This window comes from Dermacentor andersoni, chromosome 3 (genome assembly GCF_023375885.2).
Source record: "Dermacentor andersoni chromosome 3, qqDerAnde1_hic_scaffold, whole genome shotgun sequence".
In the NCBI taxonomy this organism is placed as follows: domain Eukaryota; kingdom Metazoa; phylum Arthropoda; class Arachnida; order Ixodida; family Ixodidae; genus Dermacentor; species Dermacentor andersoni.
Window position 1 is genome coordinate 124,415,129 of NC_092816.1, and position 24,107 is coordinate 124,439,235.

General features: G+C 47.7%; 1 protein-coding gene across 1 annotated transcript; it reads right to left on the bottom strand.

Moving 5' to 3' along the window:
- Nucleotides 1-1,074: 1,074 nt before the first annotated feature.
- Nucleotides 1,075-23,585, bottom strand: LOC129386202 (uncharacterized). The gene is made up of 3 exons (XM_055073786.2): nucleotides 23,115-23,585; nucleotides 9,361-9,687; nucleotides 1,075-1,821 (listed from the first exon to the last, which is right to left on the bottom strand). The coding sequence occupies exons 1-3, from the start codon at nucleotides 23,583-23,585 to the stop codon at nucleotides 1,366-1,368; spliced, it is 1,254 nt and encodes a 417-aa protein (XP_054929761.1). The 3' UTR covers nucleotides 1,075-1,365.
- Between the last annotated feature and the right edge of the window lie 522 nt (nucleotides 23,586-24,107).

The window sequence follows — 24,107 nt, forward strand, 5'->3', positions numbered from 1 at the left end:
TCGAACAGGTATACAAAGTAAGAATACGAGTTTTAGCGGCCGTAAAATTTTGTAAACATAGGCATATTAAATAAGTTACCAAGCATGGTGTCATGCGTGCACAAGCTAGACATCAACACATCGCACTCTATCACCGCGGAAACTCGCTGTCAAAACGCTGCAGTGAGGAATCCAGCAGCAGCGACCTAATTGATCTTCGTGCTGCCGCTCGCATCCACGCGGGCTAAGCCACGAAAACAGCGCAGCGCGGACTGTGTGTTCGTCGCATGTGGCTTTGAAGATACAGCGGCCCGGCCGCCCGGGCCACCCGATGTAAAATGCGCCCCCCCTCACCGCCCCCCCCCCGATACATGGTGCACGACGAAAGACGGCGCGCTCCCTCCCCCTAAGCTCCGTTGCGTGCGCGAGATTGAGCCTTGGGCTTTATACGGAAGCTTACGGCCACGCCGACAGCAGAAGTGTGCCTGAAGTGTCAATAAAATTGCTATCCCAATAAAAAGTATTACTCTGCAATTTAGCAGCGCTGAGCGGTCCATCGAGTTGCCGACTCCTCGCGGGCAAGCGAGCGCTTTGAGCCGCTTGGTGCGTTTTGAGTTGACCATACTGCGGCACAGTTAGAATGCACGCGAGAGCTTGCGCAGGCAAGGAACACGAGAAAAAAACACTTCAACAAAGGCACTATTATGCCTTCGCGTCACCACACCTAAGCAGTCGTAACTGTCTGCCGAATTTGTTTAGTGCAGGCTGTATAACCGTCGTCATAAATTTTTTCGACGACCTGGCAGAGCAAGAAAACTCAGCCTTACATATCTCCGCGGGATGGCGCGGAGCCGTAGAAGTGTGACGTCGTATACTCCGGCAGTCTTTGGCAGCTCGGAAGAGGGGCGTCCGTCTCATAACAGCGGCGCATATCAAAGGCATGTTATCATTCAGAGTTCCAGTCAGCTAAAAGCACCTCTGAGTAGTGACCTGCGTGTGTACCGCTACTTCAGACACACCTTCCTTACCACGTATGAGGCTATTTCATTCCATTTCTTCTTTTTATTTTATTTTCCAGAATGCACACCACTTTATTGCTGGCTATGTAGTGACAAAAGTGATAGTTGCTCGAAGAGCCCTCAAAGGAATGTGGTGCGGTTGCGTGAAAGTCCACATTAACATGACATGCCTATTCAAATGCACCGGACATATAGAGCGGTATGGTGACTCGACGGGGATGCCTACGACGATGACAATGCCGTTTTGTTCTTGTTTCAGTATGCAAAATTCTTACTCGTACGTGTTTGTAACATGCTGCAGTAGTCTACGCTATCTCAACATCTCTTCACGACTGCATCAGGCTTCGAAGCGCAAGCAGCCTCAAATTCACACGGCGTCTTGTATGAACTGGTAAACTACGATCACATACGTCGACACCGTGGCAAAAACACCGAGCACCATGCCACGGTGAACGTAGAAACAACCCCATCCGGAGAGCGACACGGGGGCTGACTGTGCCGCCTCGGCCAGCGCTTGAGCTCCGGGGACACCAGAGGCAGCAAGCCACAGTGCGGTCCGGTGCGAGTCGCGCACAAAGCGCGCCGGCTCCGACAGTGCCAGAGTTAGCGCCACGAAGGCGGCCAGGTTGGCCAACAGGTCGGTCAGCATGTACAGGTAGTCGAAGGCGCTTGCCGAGCCGAGGCCCACCAGGATTCCGGGGACACTCAGCACCAGGTTGCCGACTGCATTCAGGTACCAGCAGAATACCACGGGACTGCCCACGCGATCGAAGCGCCGTAGAAGCTCCAAGAGAAACAGCAGGCGCCACCGAAGGCCCTTCAACTGCGGGCGCAGACGGCGAAATTTAGAGGGAAGAAACGTTGGATCCCAAGCGATCCCAAAGTAGAAATGCCTCGTTCGTTGGAACATCGGAAACAAAAGTTTGGGCTAGTTAGTTAGAATGCATGACCAATAATATATACGCACCACTTAGAACGAAGATTGGGGGACGACAGACACAAGCGCAAGCTTTCAACTGGTTTTAATGTTAGGAAGTAAAGCGGTTTATATACAAACACAAGTGTGGCGCAACATGAAAGACATCATAAGATATGCATGTTCAATTGACAAGACAGACTTGCACAGGTGCATTCGCAATAGCAAGGTAAATTTTAAATAATACGTGCCCAACCTAAGGTACACATGCCGATGGAGTATACGCAACGCGGCAACAAGCAGCAAAAAATTCATCGCTTCGGGAAAAAGCTGCGTCAGTATGCCTTCATTGGGACTATCACAAAAAGAAATTAGTCATTTAACGAGGCCGGATTTTGCGAAATAGGAGCGATAGATACGTAGGCCACCCGCATGTGTGCCTTGGGTATAGCACGTACTATTTAGAATTTAACTTGCTATTGCAAATGCGCGTGTGCTAGTTTGTCTTGTTTAATGTACCTGCACATTTTATGATGTATTTCATGTTACGTTACATTTAGGTATGTATATAAACAACTTGACTTCAAACCATTAAAACCAGTGGAAATTTTGCGCTTGTGTATGTCTGTCGTCCCTCAGTCTTCGTTCCAAGTGGTAGGCAAATAACATTGATTCACAAACAAGTGGGCATAAGATAGATGTGCGTCCCGAAGCCATCCAAAGTACAAGACGTACATAATAATTTATGACTGAATACAAAAAAATCTAGTCGGCAAGTTGAAAAAGACCTCGTTATGTCGCGATGTATGTCAGTGTTTTTACGCAACGCCTTGGGACGCGTGTAAACCACCTGGTCTCCCACTCCCACAGTCGCTTCTATGCGCTTTCCTCTTCTGGAAGGAAGAAGACGAAGTGGTCTTTCAGGCAGAACGCCGGGTCTTCCAGCTCTACTCATTTTGGGAATTTCTTAGACTTTGCCAGTGAACTGCTCTTTCCTCCTTAACTGCGATGGAGATGGAGTCGCACGCACATCCACCGGACTCGGCAGTGCCCGCGGTGGCTGCCTCCAGGAAGCGCAACGGCACCGAGAGCGACACTGACAGCGACGACACCATGCAGTACTATGTCAGCAGTGAAGATTATTGTGACGACGCCTTCGAGCTGGTGCGGAGTCGTACAGCAAAGCGAAGATTTCTCAGCTCATCATCGAATTCGAGTGAGTCCACCATGAGATCTTCGCGGGATACCGAGGAGCTCACCATCCTGTTCTCGCCAGTTCTCGCCACTGACAACCTGAGACGCCTCAACAGGCAAGCCGTGTCTTCACATCTAGAGGCACTGGTTCCAAACGAAATCAAAGGCATCAGAGGGAACACCCGTAAGAGCGTGCTAGCGATTGACGTAGAACACGCGGCTGCGTTGGATTCTTTGCGCAAGGTCACGGAACTTGGCGGGATGAAAGTCCGCCCTGATATTTTGCTGGGCAAACAAGTCCGTACTGGCATAATTTACGATGTTGATGAGATCATTGTCGACTCCGATCTGTCAATCTTAATCAAGCCAGCTACGAAAAACGCCATAATCACAAACGCGTTTCGTCTCGGCACGTCACGGTGTGTGAAGATCATATTTAAGGGCGAATCCCTCCCATCGCATGTAAAAGTGGGCCACTTCCGACACGCAGTTCGCCCGTTAATACCAAAACCACTACAGTGCTGGAAGTGTATGAAGCTTGGCCATGTGAGTAGTGTGTGCAATAACACTACCGTCTGTTCTCGCTGCACTGGGCCCCACACCACAAACACGTGCGAGGCCAGTGTGCTGAAGTGCACAAACTGGAGCGGCCCTCACGATGCATCTTCGAAGGAATGCCCTTTGATTCGAAAGGAAATGCAAATATTGAAGAAAATGGTTAGAGACCATTCGTCTCACCGAGAAGCAGCAATATCTAGTAAGCGACGACGATCACGTCGCCGACGTCGATCAAGGGCCTCCAAAGCCTCTGAAGAACGCCATACACGTATATTACCACCTACTCTTCCGCACGGGCCAAACGCAGTCAGCTCAAAAGACAAAGGTGCATCGAACAGCACGGCTACTGACGCATGGCGTGCACTCCCGAGGTTACATGCCCCTACTGAGCGAAATGATACTTCTACAGCAGGGGACATTTCGTCTGTTCCTGATAAATTGGCGGACCAAGATCAACAAACTGTTGTTATGATCAGCTCTCTGGTGAGTGCTATTTGTGTTCTTCTGGACAAGCTACAGACACCAACGGCTCGAAGTGCATTGTAAGTGCTGGATGCCATCAGTCCGGTGCTGGCGAGCCTTCAGAAGTCCAGTGCTTGAGAACTTCTACAGCAGAACCATGGCTCATCGACAACAACAACGATCGTTCCGGGATGATGTCAGAAGTGCCTCCATATTCCAATGGAATGCGAGAGGCCTGAGGCCACGTATTTCAGATTTTCGACAGTTCGTATTTGAAAACCATTTTCCTATACTGGTCATCTGTGAACCGAACTTATCAGCCTCCATAAGACTATGAGGATATTAACCTTTTGTTTCAAACACGTGTGTCCGTAGTAGTAAGGTTCTGGTTCACATTCGCAAGGACCTCACGTATTTTTCCCAACACGTAGCGCCACACGACGGTAACCAATACGCCTGTGTTACTGTGAAAAAAAAAGAGGCTGTTCTTTAGTCTTATTGGCATCTACCTCTTCCCAACAAGTCAGTTTGATAGAAAAAGACTGGAAGATATTATGGCTGCTACTCCCGGTCCTTGGTTAATAACAGGGGACTTCAGCGCTCACCACCATATATGGGGAAGCTCCAGGATAAATTCCAGGGGCAGGTCACTAATATCCTTTGCATCAGGCCACAGCCTGTGTCTTCTAAATGACGGAAGCCCGACATTTCTGCGAGGAACTACGTACAGCAGCTGCCTTGACTTGACTTTGGTGTCACGTTGCCTGGCTTTGAGCGTGCAGTGGTTCATTGATATTGAAACCCATGGAAGCGATCATATTCCGACCTATGTGAGAATCGATGGACTGGACGCCGCATTACCGGTTGTCTCTCGCCAAATCGACTGGTCAGTCTTTCAAGATCGTGTAGAAGACACATGCAAGACACATATCGCATGCAGATTAGAAGACATAATTGCAGACGCTATGCAAGATTGTACACGCTGCTTCACACATTCATCAAAGCGTACAGAAAATGACATTGAATAGGAAAGGCTTCGTGCACTACGTCGCCGAGCTGAAAGGAGGTACAGGCGCACGAAGTCAATTCTTGAGCTCAGAGAAGCTCGGCGCATGCAAAAGAAGATCAAACGCCAAATGGATAAACTAGCGGATCAGAGATGGAAATGCTTTTGCGACTCACTGGACCACCGCAAGCCATTGTCTGTGTGTGGCGTACCCTACGGGGTCTTTGCTCAAGTCCCCAGCAACGACACCCTTTCAACGCCCTTGCTCTCTATCAAAACCACCGTGAGATAGACGTCGCAGAGGAATTTTGTGCGAAAGTCGCCGGCGGCACAGTTTTGGTCCCTGACATGACTTTATGCAACTTCCCCGGCCCACGAGATGCAAGTATGGACGCTCCATTCTCTATGGAAGAGTTAGAAGCTGCTATGGCGCTCTGCAGGTGCTCGTCTTCACCAGGGCCCGATGGCATAACATATACTGCTTTGCGCCACCTAGGTCGAGAAGCACGAAGAGAACTTCTCAGCCTTTTTAATAGTTCATGGCAAGATGGTGTCGCCCCACAGGAATGGAAACGCAGCCGCCTGGTACCGCTTCTAAAAGCAGGAAGGTCGCCACTCGAACTGGCATCGTATCGGCCTATAGCTCTTGCCAGCTGCATCGGGATGCTCATGGAAAATGTGATCCTCATGAGTCTCGAATGGTATCTTGAAAACCACAAAATTTACCCTCACTCTATGGCGGTATTTCGACGCGGTCGTTCATCGATTGACAGTGTCATCGATCTAGTATCATCTGTAGAACAACAAAAATCTCGGAAGCGATTATCAGTAGCACTCTTTCTTGACATGAATGGCGCTTACGAGAACGTTTCCGATCAAACCATTCTAGACGCACTTTTGACAATTGAACTAGGAGGGCGAGTATATCAACTGATCAGAAACTACTTGGCACAAAGGTCCTTGTTGGTAAGTACAGAAGATGGTCCGACTACCGACCACTACACATGCAGAGGCGCTCCCCAAGACGGCGTTCTGAGCCCAATTCTTTTCAACCTCGCGCTTTTTCGGCTGGCCGAATCCCTACCGTAAACAGTGAGTGTCTCAATCTGTGCCGACGAAATCTGCATCTGGACATCAGCGGTCACTCGCTGCAGGTTCGCACACGGCTACAGAAAGCAGCAACACAGGCATCTGACTACCTTCACACACAAGGCCTTACCATCTCAACAGAAAAATGTGCCTTAGTCGCTTTTATGCGAAAAGCAATGACTCGTTATCCAGTATGCAACAATGGTCAGCCTATCTCCTACAAGAGAAATCACCGGTTTTTGGGCGTCATTGTAGACCGGGACCTCACTTGGAGCCCTCAGGTTGCCCACTTAAAGAAGAAGCTCACATCTATTGTTCACGTCTTCAAGTTCATCGCCGGCAAAACATGGGGATCGTCAGTGGGCTCCATGCTACAGTTATATCGAGCACTTTTCATCGGATTCCTACGCTATAGCTCTCCCGTGCCTGCTAAAACATGCAAGTCAAATCTTCGAGAACTTCAGAGCGTGCAGGCGCTGCAGGCACTACGTGTTTGCCTAGGCCTTCCGCGTTGCGCCTCAACAGCAGGAACCATTATAATGGCTCAAGACCATCCGATCACGACTTACAATAGCGCCGAAACGCTTAGAGCCCATATTCGTCACGTTTCATGGATGCAGTCAAGCTCTCTTGCGTGCCTGCCAGAACGACGACCACAGGCGTCCTTCTCCAACAAGGTCAGCATCCATCGTGCCTCCTTACGATCGGGCTTCACACCCTCAGCACGTTCAACCTCAGCTTTGTGGTGTTTAAAACAACCTCAAGCGCGTCTTACGGTTCCAGGGATAAGAAAGAAGACCGACCTGCCTACCTTGGCCTTGAAGCAAGCAGCTCTGGATGGTTTTCACACTTTCTACTTTGATCGAATCCACATATATACGGATGGTTCTTCCACTCAGACTAGCTGCACCAGTGCAGTGTTTATACCATTACGATCACTAAGCATCCAATACAAGATTTCTCACTTGACAACATCGACCGGTTCGGAGCTTGTTGCCCTCCGAGGTGCTGTTGATTATATTAATAAACAACCGGCTAATCGGTGGGCAATATTCTGCGATTCAAAGGCGGCCTCACAATGTCTTCTGTCATCTCTTTGTCGCGGGTCATGTGAACAGCTCGTGTCGGAGATACGAGAAATGCACCATCACATGATCACGAAAGGACACGACGTCGTGTTTCAGTGGCTGCCTGATCATTGCGGTATCTCCGGCAACGACCTCGCTGACGAAGCTGCTAGGAAAGCACATGAAGGAGCAACCCTTGTTTCTATACCTTTATCGCGGACCGACGCAGCCCAACACTTAGGCAAGCTAGCGCACTCTTTGACATTGGAGAAGTGGCACACACCTGAATTCACTCAACATCGATTGCATTCCCTCGATCCCTCTATGCAACTGCGGCTGTTACCACGTCTTCCGCGAAATGAGGAAACAGTGCTGTGCCGCTTACGTTTGGGCGTCGCATTCACCAATGCATATGCATTTTTGATTGGAATGGCTGATAGCGCCGAGTGCGATGCCTGCGGTGTCGAGGAAACCATCGAACACCTACTGTGCTACTGCCCATCTTTTGAAGATGAAAGGAAAAACCTCTGCACAGCTCTGAATCAGCTAGATGGAAAGCCGTTCACCTTGAACAAGATCTTAAGACCATGGCCTCGCATATCGCAGCTACAAAAGGCCACAAAAGCGCTGTTGCGATATTTGAAAGATACCGGATTGAGTCAGCGTCTGTGAGCCGGACTGAGTGACCGACTGATATCCCCAGTGGACTCTCTCTTCTTTTAAACTTTCCATCCCCCTTTCCCTTTCCTCAGTGTAGGGTAGCCAACCGGGCTCAGTCCTGGCTAACCTCCCTACCTTTCATTTATAATTTTCTCTCTCTTTTTTCCTCTTGTGACTGGCTTTAAAACATCATCTAGGCAAATAAATATGGTTGATCCCTGCTTTATAGTGATTGGTGCTAACACAAAAGTGAAACGTGTCCTCATAGAAGTAGTTGCCGCGTTGTTGGACGTTAAGAGATACAATCGAGAGGCGGTAGACGGGTCTGGTTCTTGGGTTATGCGAAACCCGGTAACTGGCGATGCGCTCCGCTCCACGAGTGCGAATGGCACATTTTGTAATGCGCACACTGTACTTACGTGCAAATGCATTGTGCATCCCGCTGGCATGTATTTCTCTCGTCCGGCGCGATCAGCCTCCTGACACTCCCCCATCGACATAGCTGCCTTTCTGCGGCACCTAAAGGAACGCTAAAGCCAAATACTAAATTAATTTACACTGATAACGCATTCATTGAAAACTCTGTTGTCTTTTAATTTTGATACGAAAGGTTGATTATATTAGAAGAGAAAATCAAGGTCAAACATTAATTTTTTTTTAATTTCGCGACAGAACAGCATCCTCGATACGTCAGTATAACGTCATGGATTTCAAAGAATTTTTTCGTATTTGGGCCGCGTTAGCTCAGTAAATGTTCCCAAAACATGCCACCCATTTGGTGTTTACTCGCTTGGAACAATTTAGACGATCTTTAGCGCAAAGGAATTAAAAAGGCCCTGCAGCAGACGCTGTCAAAATCCATGACGTGTTGGCGTATTGGAGCGAGAAGTTGAAGGCGGTGTCGCCAACCATATTTCGTTTTCGCGCTTTTTCTGGCTTACGAAGCATCCTGTCGTCGCTAGAGTGGCATTTTCGGCTTTGTTGTAGGGTACTCTACTATTACAGAAGAAATAAATAGCTTTTACCATTGGTGTACCTCTAACGCCGCAGCATTGTTATTTTGCGACATTGCAAGTGAAGCAGTAGGTGGCGCGCAAACAATGCTGCTGCGCGTTTAAACTGCACTACTGAGGCAACCAGGCGCCATAGGCTAATCCTACGTGGAAGAAAAACGATGTGATGAAAATACGTCGCTGATGCAGGCTGTCGGACAAAGCGTTCCGATGAGGATGATCACGATGATTTATTGGCATCCCCTTTTAAATGGGGATGAAATGTTGAGAATGGCAAAATGAGGATGGCAAACGGCGCACATTCTAAGGGGGTTTCTAGAAAACTACTGTGATGTTTTAGTGAAGTCTTTGCCGTGACCTACGTTAACATTTTCGTGTTAAAAAGCACCGCACCAACCTTCGCTGCTGCGGCTCTCGTGGGCTCCACACTCTCCACTCCCGCTGCATAATCAGCTGCAAGGGCGCGGAGGTGGACTGCGGCGCACACGTGAAATCCGAGAAGCAGTGTTAGCGAATGGGTCATTATACTGTAGAAAGTGGCGTCCAGGAAGGCGAAGGCGTAGCCCAGCCACCTCGGGATGGTGCCGTTTGTGACGTCTCCCTTGTAGAGATAGTAGTCAAAGTAGCGCTGTAAATCTCCAAACCCGGCGTAGGCGGTCGCCGCCCAAAGGCCTATCCAGCTGAGTGCCACGAACAGAACCGCCAGCACGCAGAACCTGCACACCTGGGAAGAGCAAGACCATGTTTCACGTCGTGAATCTTGGGAAGTGAGGAAGTCATTGCTATACGCTCGCACAGCGGAAGCGGCGTTTTTAAAGCGAAGCTTTCTTTGCCTCTTCCTTCGACTTTCCGACTGCTACTGCTGCTGTGGCTGTTGCTGTCTCTCAGACCGCTTCGAGGGGTAGTTCGGAGCCTGTGTATACATCACAGGAGCTAGATAGAGAGGACACGCTACGCGAGAAAGCCGTTAAGACCCCACCGCGTCGAATGTGCACAATACCTTCTGGAGCTCCCTGGAGGTCGCCACTTTAGCCTCTTGACAGCTTTAATTATTCCTGACCCCCCTCTAAAGCATTGCAGAAGCTGCAGCGCTTCCCTTTCTACTAACGTGCGAGCCCAGATGGGACGTAGATAGAACTGTGGAGGGGAGGGTGGCAAAGAGGCAGTTCCCATTCAAGGAGGGGAGGGAGAGATGACGTGAGAAAGCAAGGGAACCATACTTCCATACGACAGCTGTTGTGAAGAAACTGGATAAGCTTAAGTGTTACATCTCCAGGCTTGGAGTGGCGCCTGACACTGGAAAAAATGCCGAGATCTAGTGGGGCTATGCTCGTCCAGCTAGAAGAAAAACAGGAATACCCAGTAAGCTTCAACAATACACTCCCTCACCAGAACAGGAATTGGGCTCCCTGGTGCAGTATTCGGCCACTCCCTCCCAAATGACTCACTCAATTACCCAATGGCCCTCAGTCCCCAGCAGCTGCGAAGCACTTGACCAAGGCGGCGGGCAGACCTGTAACGCAGCAGGGGATGTAAGAATCTCTGGAACCGCACAGGCCGCCAAGGAAAACTGACCCTTGCATCGTTTAAAACCCGAACCCTCTCGAGTGAAGCCAGCCTATAAGGATTCTTTGAGGAACTATCAGGCATTGTTTGGGATAACATTGGCCTTAGTGAGGTTGGACGAACTGGTGAAGCTTATGCAGTGCTGACAAGTGGCGACGTCCTCCGCTATAGAGGACTACCAGATAAGAAGCAGTTCGGAGTAAGATTCGTCATACATAAGGACATAGCGATCAACAGTGACGAATTCTACAGCATTATTGAGAGGGTAGCAGTAGTCGTAATAAAGCTAAAAGGGAGGAACAGCATAAAGGTACTACAGACCTACTCTCCAACCTTCAGTTACGATGATGACGAAATAAAGCAGTTTCATGAAGATGTTGAATTAGCAATACGAAAAGTGCAAAATCAGTATACTGTTGTCATGGGCGACTTCAATTCAAAAGTGGGAAAAAGGCAGGCTGGCGAACAACCAATTGGCAACTACGGCGTGGATGCTAGGAATACTCAAGGAGAGTTGTTGGTAGAATTCGCTGAAAGGAATAAGCTGCGAATAATGAACATAATCTTCAGCAAGCGTTGAAACAAAAAGGGCATCTGAAAAAGCTCGAATGGTGAAACAGGAAATGAATTTGATTTCACACTTTCTGCCGATACCAGCATAGTGCAGGATATAGAAGTGTCATTTAGGGTGAAGTGCATTGATCATAGGTTAGTGAGGGTTCACCTCAATCTCAAGAGAGAAGGGGTAAAATTAGGAAGAAACAGGCCAACCTAGACGCAGTAAGGGTAAAAGCAGACCAATTCAGATTGGCAATTTCAAACAAATTTACCTAGCGATGAAGATGACATAGATGCCGTGAATGAAACCATAGCTAGACTGGCTTTAAAAGCAGCAATTGAAGTGGGAGGCAAGGCCCCAAGGCAACCAGTAGGTAAGCTCTCCCAAGTAACGAAGGACCTAATAAAGAAACGAAAAAAGTGAAAGTGTCCGACTCAAGAGACCAGATAGAATTCTCGGAACTGTGAAAACTAATCAACAAAGAGAAACTAAGGTATATTCGAAATTATAATGTGATAAAGACCGAGGAAGCCGTAAAAAATGGACGCCGCCTGAAATCAGTGAGATAGAAACTTGGCATAGGAAAAACCAAGATGTATGCACTAAAAAATAGACAGGACTATATCTTCAGTAATCTCGAAGATATAGAAAAATCAGCAATGAATTCTGTACTGACCTGTACAGTACCGAAACAGCCACGATGCCTCCATTCAAAGTAGTAATGAAGAGATTAGAGAGGCTCTTTTTATAACTAGTGATGAAGTTAGAAGGGCTTTGCAAGACATGAAACGGGGAAAAGCGGCAGGAGTAGATCGGCTACCAGTCGATCTAATCAAAGATAGTGGAGACGTAATGCTTGAAAAACTAGCGGTCATTTATACGAACTGCCTATTGACTTCAAGGGTCCCAGAGAAATGGAAAAATGCCAACATTATACTAATCCACAAAAAGGGAGACGTAAAAGGATTGAAAACTTATAGGCACATTAGCTTACTTCCAATTTCATATACAATATATAGTCTCCAATAGAGTAAGAGCAACACTGGACTTTAGTCAACCAAAGGAACAGGCAGGCTTGAGGAAGGGGTACTTTACGATGGATCACATCCATGTCATCAATCAGGTAATCGAGAAATCCGCAGCGCATAATCACCCTCTCTATATGGCTTTCATAGATTAATAAAAGGCAATTTCTTCAGTTGAGATACCAGCAGTCATAGAGGCATCACGTAAGCAAAGAGTACAGGACGCTTACGTAAATATCTTGGAAAGTATCTACAGAGATTCCACAGCTACCTTAATTAATACTTCGTCGTATAAACGACGTCACTCATGAAGTGAAATCCGCTGGACACGAGAGCCCAAGACGGCTCAACTCTACTGAAGTTGTGCATGTTGTCCGCATGAAACCCTACCAGGAAAGGTCATGAACAAAAACAACGTGAGAGCCCACAGCAACCCATACTTCCTCTCACGCATCGGGCCGATGCGGTAAGGAGGGGGATAATGCCGCGACAACTCGGTCACACTCAAGTTGCGCGCCCTTCGTATTGGACACTGTGCACGTCGTGCCGTGGTGTTTTTCAGCAACAGGCAGCGATCTTCGTGGCATGGGTAGCCGGTTGGACCCGGCTCGCATGCGCCAGGCGCACGAGGTGTCACGGGAGAAGAAAGAAAAAGACGGTTCGAGCCAGGTTTGAGAACGCGACTGCCGCGGATTTCTTCACGACCGCAGTGACTTTTATTTGCGGGCAGAAGTTCGCCCTTAATAAATACCGTTGTTTTATTAACATCGTTACATTTCTGGTGGAGGTGCGGGGCATGAGTCGAAGCCCCACGAACGGAAGTCAACGTAGCCCCGACCACCAGTGAGTCTGTCCCGTGGAACTGACACCTGTAAACCAGTGTACCATCCGCCGTCTTCGAGGTGACTCGCCCGAATTCGGCCCTCTTCTCTTCATGCCAAGGGAAACTCAGACAACGGACGCCGCCACAATGACTAGCCAGGTAACACCGGCGCAGGTGATCATAAGCCAACCTCGCAAGCCGCCAACATTCCACGGTGACGCGTTCGAAGATGTGGAAGACTGGTTGGAACTCTTCGAGAGAGTGGCGAGCTTTAATGAATGGAATGAGAGACAGAAGCTCCGAAACGTATATTTCGCTTTGGAGGACTTCGCAAAAACATGGTATGAAAACTACGAACCCTCTTTGTCCTCTTGGGAGGAATTTCGACGACAACTGCTAGCAACATTCTTCTCCACTCCTCGAAGTACGGAAACTAGGGGTGGCGGCGTTGCACTATTTGTGAGGTCTTCTATATCGTGCTCAGTCGTTAAAGAGTACTCTTACTCATACGTGAATGAATTTGATATGCTTGTTGTGAATTCTCATTGCTTCGCTGCAGCGGTAATTTATCGTGCTCCTAACAAGAACAAATCAGCTTTCATGCAACATTTTGAACATTTATTAGTTTATTTAACCAATTTAAATAAACGAATCATAATATGTGGAGACTTTAATATTGATGCTATAAAGGAACATGACAGCGATTATTTTAATCTTGTTTGGTCATATGGGTTCCATAACGTCATTAAAACCCCAACACGTATAACTTCACTGACATCCACACTGATCGATCATATATTGTGCAACTTTAACACCAATTCAAGCTGGTGTAATGTTTATGATTCGGCTGTAACAGATTACTCTGCTGCTGCCATCTTTTTTCATCGATCCACTCATGCTCAGGGCCATCCTCTTTCTCTCATCGAGTTAACTATCCAGTATTACGTGAATGCCTCTGCTCTTTAACTATAGATGCGCAGAAAAATTCAAATCAGCAATTTGACAGTTTCAGCAAAGCGTTGTGTGATGCATTAGCGCAATCGTCAAGCACCTTCGAAAAAAGATATTATAGCACTCCTATCTGTCCCTGGATGACGAAAGGACTGCTAAAATTAATTAAAGATAAAGACTTTTGGCACACTAAAGTAAAGTCACATAGGGGTAACAAATATTATGAACCAAAATTTCGCATAGCTCGAAATGTAGTAACTAGCGCTATACGTATTCGTAAAAAAGAGTATTACACAAATTTAATAGTCCGTAATTCTGGTAACTCAAAGGCTACATGGCGCATTATCAACTCGGTAATTAAGCCATCGGTTACAGAATATACAATGCCGGACTTGAACATCTTAGGAATATCTATGGAATCCTTAGTCTCGTCGTTTAACTCGTACTTCTGTATGATTGGACACGCAATATCTAATAATGTACCTCTTCTTTCATCCATTACTTACCCAGAAACGGCGACAAATTCATTTGGTATTGTGGATATTGCAGCGGAGGAGATAGTGTCCGTAGTTAATGGCATGCCATTCAAACATTCTGCTGGTCACGATGGTATATCCACAGTGGCCTTAAAGCATTGTATTGATATACTGTGCATGCCATTAGAAAAAATATTCAATCTCTCTTTCTATACAGCTACCTATCCAGATTTACTAAAGATCGCTAAGGTTATTCCAATTTACAAAAATGGGGACCATAACTTATTAGAAAACTACCGTCCTATATCCGTCTTCAGTTGCTTAAACACCCTCTTTGAAAAACTTATCGCCCAACGAATCACTTCATTTCTTGAACGTGAATCCATTTTATCTTATTGCCAGCATGGTTTTCGAGCTAAAAGATCGACAAGCACAGCGGTATTAGCTCTATCTGACTACATAAATTCTAACTTGAACAACAACAAAAGTGTCCTAGGCATATTTCTAGATGTGAGAAAAGCGTTTGACACTGTGGATCATGACATACTGCTAAATAAGTTAGAATGCTATGGTTTCCGGGGTCTAACTCTTCAATTTTTCCGCAGCTATCTCAATAACAGAAAACAACTAGTTTCCATTGCAGATAACAAATCCGACGTTTCTGACATTGTTACAGGGGTACCACAAGGCTCAGTACTAGGGCCAATATTTTTTTTCTTTATTTGTAAATGATCTTCCTGATACCTTAGAAAACTTCTCTGCTGTGATGTATGCAGACGACACTGTTCTACTTTGTGCGCTAGACACCTTGGATAAAACATTTCAAGTGGCTAATAATGAACTTCGGAGTGTTCACCAGTGGTTCGCGTCAAATAAGCTAACTCTGAATATCAAGAAAACTAAATACATTCTCTTTACCTCTTCGTGGAAAGCACCACTAAAAGACTGTCATTCGCTTTCTCTAAACCATAATATCCTTGAGCGGGTGAGTTCAATTCTATACTTGGGTGTCACACTAGACGAGCATCTTCATTGGAAGCCTCACATTGCATTGCTGTGTAAAAAGTTGAGCAAGGCTTGTTTTATGCTGTATAAATGCCGTTATTACTTCGACCCTGCCACTCTGAGAACAATTTACTTTAGCATATTCCATAGCCATCTATCCTACTGCATTGCATCTTGGGGTAATACGTACGTTTCATATGTTGAGCCTATCGTACTTCTTCAGAAAAGGGCCTTGCGATTTATGACTTTCTCGGACTACACTGCTAAATCAATGCCGCTGTTTCAAAGTTTAAATATACTGCCTTTTGATTTATTACTGAATCTTAAAACTCTATTGCATACTCATATCAGCATAACCACTAACTGTCCTTTGAGTGTATCAAATTTTTTACATTCCAGAAGCAATACACGCAGCGCACTTAAGGGAAATTTTCTCTTGCCAAAAATGCATAATGTATATGGAAGGCGAAGGTTAAGCAACACTGGAGCACTCCTATGGAGCAGCTTACCAACAGAAGTAAAACAAGCAAAATGTTTTTCACTATCAGTGAAATCTCATTATCACTCATTACTATTATCTGCATAGTTTTCATCTGGATGGTGTACACATGTTTACCTTTTTCACTTGCAGTGTATAATTTACTAAATACAAATTCCTTTCTGTGGGTTTCTCGTAGCTAATACACGTACCCTGCCTTGTGTTTTAAATGAATGTTTATGTATATATGACTTACTTATACTTCTTCGTATTGATGTTAATATTGTGAATTATTAACTAGCATGGATCCCAACTAGCCTTGAGCTAGGGATCCAGATGTCCTGTACAACATTTCCTGTGTACTTTCCTATTTTGAATAAACTTCAATTTCAATTTCAATTTCAACGTACGCCAGCAGGGATCGTAAAGAAAAGGTGGAAAGTGCACTTCAAGCTGGGAACCAACTCACAAATGAGAACGTGGCGATGTACATCGAGGACATGTCCCGCCTGTTCAAGCGTGCTGATCCAAACATGAGTGAAGATAAGAAGCTGCGCCATCTCATGCGTGGAGTAACACAGGAACTCTTCGCAGTTCTCGTCCGGAACCCACCGCGCACGGTCGCCGAGTTCAGATACGAACAACGACCATCGAAAAGACGCTGGAACAGCGGGCTCGGCAATACAACCGTGAGGCAAGCTGTGCACCTGCCCATGTCTTCTTTAGAGGCGTGCCAAACGACCTTGAAGCCCTGCGGCAACTCGTCCGGTCAGTGATCAGGGAAGAGCTCAACAAGTTGCAGACACCTCAGGCTCCAAATGCACTATCATCGACATTGTCCGGGACGAACTGAGGCAGGTTATACGGGATCCAGAGCGTGAGCCACAGCCGATACGGCGCACCCCAACGTACGCCGACGTAATCAGGCAACCCGCGGTTCAGAGTAGTGGAGCAGTTGCGACAACCGTTTCCTACCCACCGACAGTATGCAGTGCACCTCGTCTGCTGGAACCACCGGCTGCCTATCCGCCTTCAGCACGTAGTGCACCTCGTTTTGTGGAACAAAGGCCCCGAAAAAGTGACGTCTAGCGTAACCACGAGTGCAGGCCTCTGTGTTTGCACTGCAGAGAAGCGAGTCACCTGTATAGGTTCTGTCCGTACCGTCAAGCTGGATTAAGGGGTTTTCCCTTAAGCGCACCATGCCGCCGAAACGGTGAACGGCGAGCGGAGGTCGAAGAATACTTGTCCACGCACCAAAGCCCCGTTACTCCTCGCCAACATCAACCACGATCACCTTCGCCCATGCGCTACCGATCGCCTAGCCCACGCGCGTCTCCAAAATTGCCTAGGCGTCGTTCACCAAGCCCACACCAGGAAAACTGAAGCAAGCGACCTATGGAGGTGAGGCCGCTGATAACAAGAGTTACGAAGATCCTTCAACGCGGTTCCAGTGCGGCGACGAGATAATTACAGTATACAGGTGCAGGAACGAAACGCTTACGTCAGAATTGCGGTTGATAATAGACGGATGCGAGCTGAATGCCTTAGTCGACACCGGCGCTGATTATTCGGTAGTAAGCTTCAAGATGGCGAAGCGCCTGAAAAAAGTTCTGACGCAGTGGACTGGTGTGCAGATACGCATGGCAGGCGGTCATCTTATTACGTCCCTTGGCCGATGCACCGCAAGACTTACGATAAAAGGCTTCACTTACGTTTCTGACTTGATTGTACTGCAAGAATGTTCAAGGGAACTCATATTGGGAATGGATTTTCTACAAGCTAACGGCGCCATAATTAACCTACGTAGGTCCAGTGTGTCTTTCTCGACAAAGATAGCTATACCTGTGGAAGAATCGGAGGAGCGACGTCTCGCTGCACTGCGCGTCGTTGATGATGACGTAACTGTGCCGCCAGGCAGCAGTATAATGGTTCTTGTGGAGATGAAAGATTTTCCGACCGTGAAGGCATAGCAGATGGAAACATAGCTCCTTTTCAACAAAGGTATTTGCGTGGCTCGGGGTCTTGTTCAGTTAAGCGATGGCCGTGCAAATGTCGCACTTACGAATTTTGGAAATGAATTCCAACACATCGCACAAGGAACAGCTATTGCCTATTTCCACGAGTTCTGTGTAGCGACCGAATTATGCAGCCTAACTACAACGTCAACTGCCCTGCCAGTAATCTGCAGTGTCGACAGATCAATTACCGTCAACCCGAGACTCCCGGAAGCCCAAAATAAACAGATATATGCCCTGATAAAGGATTTTTCTGACTGCTTTTCCACTTTCTCGAAGGTACGGCGCACGTCTGTTGCAAAGCACAGAATCATAACAGAGGACGCCACAAAACCGGTATGCCAGCACCCGTATCGAGTTTCACCAAAAGAAAGGGAGATCATCAAGAAGCATGCAACGTTTCAGCGAATGATGGACACTGTGCTCGCAGGATTGAAATGGCAGTCGTGCTTAGTGTATTTGGATGATGTGGTCGTATTTTCCGCCACATTTGACCAACATCTAGAGCGCGTGCGACTAGTACTAGGAGCTATCCGTGCAGCAGACTTGACAGTTAAGCCGGAAAAATCTCAATTCGGCTTCGATGAACTTCGGTTTCGCGGGCACGTCATCAGTGCTGAAGGCGTTCAGCCAGATCCCGAAAAGACAGCAGCTGTTGCGAGGTTCCCGACACCCACAGACAAAAAAGTCAGTGCGACGTTTTTTGGGTTTATCCGCATACTACAGAATATTTCTGGAAAACTTTTCAAAGATTGTTGAGCCCCTTACAATACTAACAAGAGAAGATCAACCTTTCATGTGGGAAAACGAACAACAAGACGTCTTTGACGAGTTAAGAAAACGCCTGCAAGCTTTTCCAATCCTTGCCCATTTTGATGAGACAGCCGACACTGAAGCTCATACCGATGCGAGTAACGTCGTCCTCGGTGCCATACTAGTACAGTGGAAGAACGGCCAGGAGAAAGTAATAGCTTATGCCAGCCGTAAGCTCTCGAAAGCAGAGGTAAACTACTCAGCAACCGAGAAAGAGTGTCTTGCAGTCATTTGGGCAATATGTAAATTTCGGCCCTACCTGTATGGTAGACCATTCATAGCAGTCAGGGATCACCATTCGCTTTGCTGGCTGGCGAATCTCAAGGATCCATCCGGACGACTAGCAAGATGGAGCCTTAGGCTTCAAGAGTATAACACTACTGTCGTATCAAACACAGCGATGCCGACTGCTTGTCACGCGCACCCGTCGAGACAACTGTGTCAGAAGAGGAGGGTTTCGCGTTCCTTAGCATTGTTGACGCGTCACGAATGGCTCAAGAACAACGAGATGACCCGGAATTAGTTCCACTTATACAGCGCCTGGAGGGACTCGACGTTCAACTCTCGCGTATTTTCTCTAGAGGGCTATCCTCGTTCTGTCTGCGATGAAGTGTCCTCTAAAAGAGAAACTTCGAGAACAGCGAGAAGAAGTTTTTACTTGTCGTACCCACATCTATGCGAGAAGAAATTTTGCATGCATGTCACAATGCACCGACATCTGGACACATGGGCGTGAGCCGTACATTCGCCAGGATTCGTCTGAAAAACTACTGGCCCAAGTTATTAACATAAGTGCAGCACTATGTCAAGACTTGTCGCGAGTATCAAAGGCGCAAGACTCCATCCGTAAAACCGGCAGGCCTCCTCCAGCCAATAGAGCCACCAAAAGCCCCATTCCAACAAGTCGGTATGGACCTCCTTGGACCATTCCCAACATCATCTTTAGGAAAAAAGTGGATAGTTGTGGCCACGGACTATCTGACCCGTTACGCAGGAACTGATTCCCTGTACAGTGCAACGGCTGTCAAAGTTGCAAAATTCTTTGTCTACAATATCGTGCTCAGGCATGGTGCTTGCACAGTTGTTATTACCGATCGTGGAACGTCCTTTACTGCGGACCTAATGAAATGCTTGTTGCAAATGACGCATACTGATCACAGGAGAACTACGGCGTACCACCCTCAGACAAACGGTTTAACTGAACGCCTCAACAGAACACTGACTGACATGCTTTCGATGTATGTCGACGCTGAAAATAGGCTGTGGGACGAAATTTCGCCGTACATCACCTTCGCATACAATACGGCTGTTCAAGACACAACACGAGTCGCCCCGTTTGAACTTGTATTCGGCCGAGCAGTAACCACAACTTTGGAAGCTATGTTGCCCTTAGATGAAGAAAACAATAACTCATCTGACCTCGATGATTTCTTGCAACGAGCCGAGGAGGCATGACAGATAGCAAGGTACCGAATACGCCGCCAACAACGCATCGACTCCAGCCGGTTCAACCAGCGCCATAGTGAAGCTCATTATTAGCCCGGTGACAAGGTGTGGGTATGGACCTCAGTGCGACGCCGTGGACTCTCTGAAAAGCTTCTGTGCCGATACTTCGGCCCATACGAAATACTTCGTCGTATAAACGACGTCACTCACGAAGTGAAATCCGCTGGACACGAGAGCCCAAGACGGCTCAACTCTACTGAAGTTGTGCATGTTGTCCGCATGAAACCCTACCAGGAAAGGTCATGAACAAAAACAACGTGAGAGCCCACAGCAACCCATACTTCCTCTCACGCATCGGGCCGATGCGGTAGGAAGGGGGGTAATGCCGCGACAACTCGGTCACACTCAAGTTGCGCGCCCTTCGTATTGGACACTGTGCACGTCGTGCCGTGGTGTTGTTCAGCAACAGGCAGCGATCTTTGTGGCACGGGTAGTCGGTTGGACCCGGAAGCGGCCATAGCCCTCGCGCTCTCCCAAACAGAGGTTGAAGTCATAGTGACCGACTCCCAACAGGCGTGCCGCAACTTTGCTAGCGGCAGAATTCATACCACTACGCTCTGGATCATCAATCAAAAGCCACCAACGAGATCAGTCATGATCATCTGGGCGCCAGCTCATCAAGGCATTCCTGGCAACGAGGTCGCCAACCACGTGGCTCGAGATCTGACCCACCGAGCCGAAGCCGAGGAATCTGAACCCGAGCGCATGCACCCTCTAGTCTCTTACCAAGACATCACACAACACTACAAGCTCACCCGCAGAACATACGCACCCCCACACAAGTCACTACCTAGAGAGCAGGAGCGATGCCTCCGAGCTCTACAGGTTAATACATTCCCCCACCCAACCAGAAATCACCTCATAGACCCTACAAAATTCTCTCCGCAATGCCGCTTCTGCGCAGAGCCCGGGTCCCTCAGGCACATAGTAGGGGGTTGCAGAGCGGCTCCATTAAATCCTCCGGACCCTTACCCCACTAACGAGCTTTGGGAGAGAGCCTTGGCCAGCTCCGACCTCGAGGATCAGCAACGGCTGATTGCGAGGGCCCAGGACGCGGCCCGAGCTCAAGGCATCCTGGAATGAGGACGCCTCTCCAAAGCTTCATTCACCGAATAAAAAGTTTATTCTCTCTCTCTCTCTCTTGGACCCGGCTCGCATGCGCCACGCGCATGAGGTGTCACGTGAGAAGAAAGAAGGCGGTTCGAGCCCAGTTTGAGAACGCGACTGCCGCGAGTTTCTTCACGACCGCAGTGACTTTTATTTGTGGGCACAAGTTCGTCCTTAATAAATACCGTTGTTTTATTAAGATCGTTACAATATGCAGAGGACAAAGATAATGATGAATAGCCAGGCAACTGAAGAAGAGTTCAGGATCGCCAGTCAGCATCTAGAGTCTGTGAAGGAGTACGATTACCTAGGTCAATTACTCGCAGGGGACCCTGGCCATAAGAAAGGAATTTACAGAAGAACAAGAATGGGTTGGAGCGCATTGGGCAGACAATGTCAGATCCTGATTGGAAGCTTACCATTATCATTCAGAAGGAAGGTGTACAATCAAATCATTCTACCGGTGCTGACATACGGGGCAGAAATTTGGAGACTGACAATAAAGCTGGAAAACAAGTTAAGGACCGCGCAAACCGTGATGGACCGAAGAATGTTAGGCGTAACGTTAAGAGACAGGAAAAGAGCCGTGTAGATCCGAGAGCAGGTAGGGATAGCCGATATGCTAATTGACATTAAGAAACAAATTGAGCTGGGCAGGTCATGTAATGTGTAGGTTTGATAACCAGTGGACGAGTAGGACTACAGAATGGGTGCCAAGAGAAGGGACGCGCAGTCTAGGACGGCAGAAGACTAGGTGGGGTGATGAAATTAAGAAATTCGATGGCGCTAGCATGAAATCGGTTGGCGCAGGACAGGGGTAACTGGAGATCGCTGGGAGGGGCCTTCGTCCTGCAGTGGACATAAAATAGACTGATAATGATGATAATGATGAAGTTCAAGGTACGGCTCAGTACATTCCTCCTGTTGCTGAAAAATAAACACAATGGAAATATGTCAAGCGGACAAATTACTCAGAGCGTTCAGAGGCAGAGCCACATTAATTAAAGCACCCTGCAGCGTTCAGGCGACACTGCGGAAGCGGTCGACCGTCAAATCAACACATCTGTGCTCGCCTCGCTGGTTTGCGGCCATAGCATTGCTAGAGGCCACGGAATCGATCCCAACCGCGGTATCCGCGTTTCGACGGGGGCGAAATAGAAAAAGCACGTGCGCTTACATTCTGGGACACGTGAAAGAAGCTCACGGTGTCCTAATTAATCCGGAGACCGGCACTAGGGTGGGCCACATAACCCGAGTGTGGTTTTGGCACGTACAGCCCCATAACCCAATTCAACTTTAATGCTTCTGCCACGATGCGATGTGCGATGTGAGATAATGACAATGCTCAACCTTCTCAGAGGTTATAAAATATGGCGCACAACAGCGACTCAAGCAAACAGGTCTCCCTGTGTATTCTGTGTATTACGCAGACAAACAGCAGTGGTGCAACCAAGGTAACGTTTAACATCAACTCACCAATCTCGTGTTAGGCTAGACGTTAGAGAAATTACGCTTTCACCGCCAACATCAACGCTAAATATCGCCAATAAAAGTAACGAGCACAAAAACTTTCTCTTACATCGATTCTCACAGTGCGTGGGATATGCATAATTGTTAACTACACGCTCCCCAAGTACCTTGTGGCCGTGGTACGCAGTTTAGCAGCGAGGAACAAGAAAAAACGCGTTTGCACGGGTCTTTGTTGCTATTAGAAACTGCAAAAGAGGCCTGGCTCAGTCTGTTAATTTTCGCATCGGATAGGTCTGATGAAAGACTCACTCAATATATTTTTAGCAGAAATAACATGCACACGTAGAAACCTCCCACCTGTCGTGCTTTCGAGGCCGCCAGAAACTGCCGGAGATGTCGACTGTCTTCCAGAAGTCTTAGCATCTCATCTTGTGTCGTCAAGAAGTGGACGAGTGTTATGCCAGCAAAGACGTTACGAAGCACGTAGCCGCAGTTGGCGAAAAACCCGAAGAATCCTCCATCGCGCGTAACATTGTAGACGGTGGCCGCGGAGAAGTGAAGAAGGTAGCCGAACACAACGAGCAGCATCGGCGTTCCCCTTAGAAATTTTCTACGCAAAGGCTCCTTTGGAATCCCCCTGCCGTCTTCCGAAAAGCGACTTCTCGCGCCTCTGGCCTGAACTCTGTGAGGCACCCGAGGCAGGAGGCCGACAATCCACAGGGTGCGCATCATGGGCTTGAGAATGTCGGTCACGTGACCACCGTCCTTTCGAACTATCCACTCGGTTTGAATTGGGTTGGCTGCTTCTAAGCGACGTTGCCAGTCCATTGCTGCTGCTGATAAAAGAAACAAATAAAGACACAACAGTGCGATAATCACATTGGTCGCTCACCGGAGCTGTGCCGACAACCCTTCTGTGTCATCTTTGTCGCCCTCTTGTATTTTCTATTTAGCTTTCCTGAGAAAACGCAGATCTCACGAACTGTGCGAATATCGAATATTGCCACGGCGCGGCTAACTCGCAGCTTCGAACCGCATAGTAGTCTAACCCGCAATTCCTGGCTGCATGGTGCAATATGCGTCGCACTAATGGCTCTATTCATAGCGTCGCGCAGGAACTAGGACTACTAAGTGCAGTCTGATGATTCTGTTTCGTGCAAAAAAGCAAGTCTACGCTTGCGCTCAGCGTCAGGAGGAACCTAAGTTAGTGGCTTCGTCGTGGCTTCGACGTGGTCCCCCTACTCTTCATGAGTCAAACTAGCTTATATGCTTGCACGACTGAAATAAAGACTTAATATAATGGATTCTGTAGCGCAGAATCACAGAAACTTATAGTACATATTGTGGCTA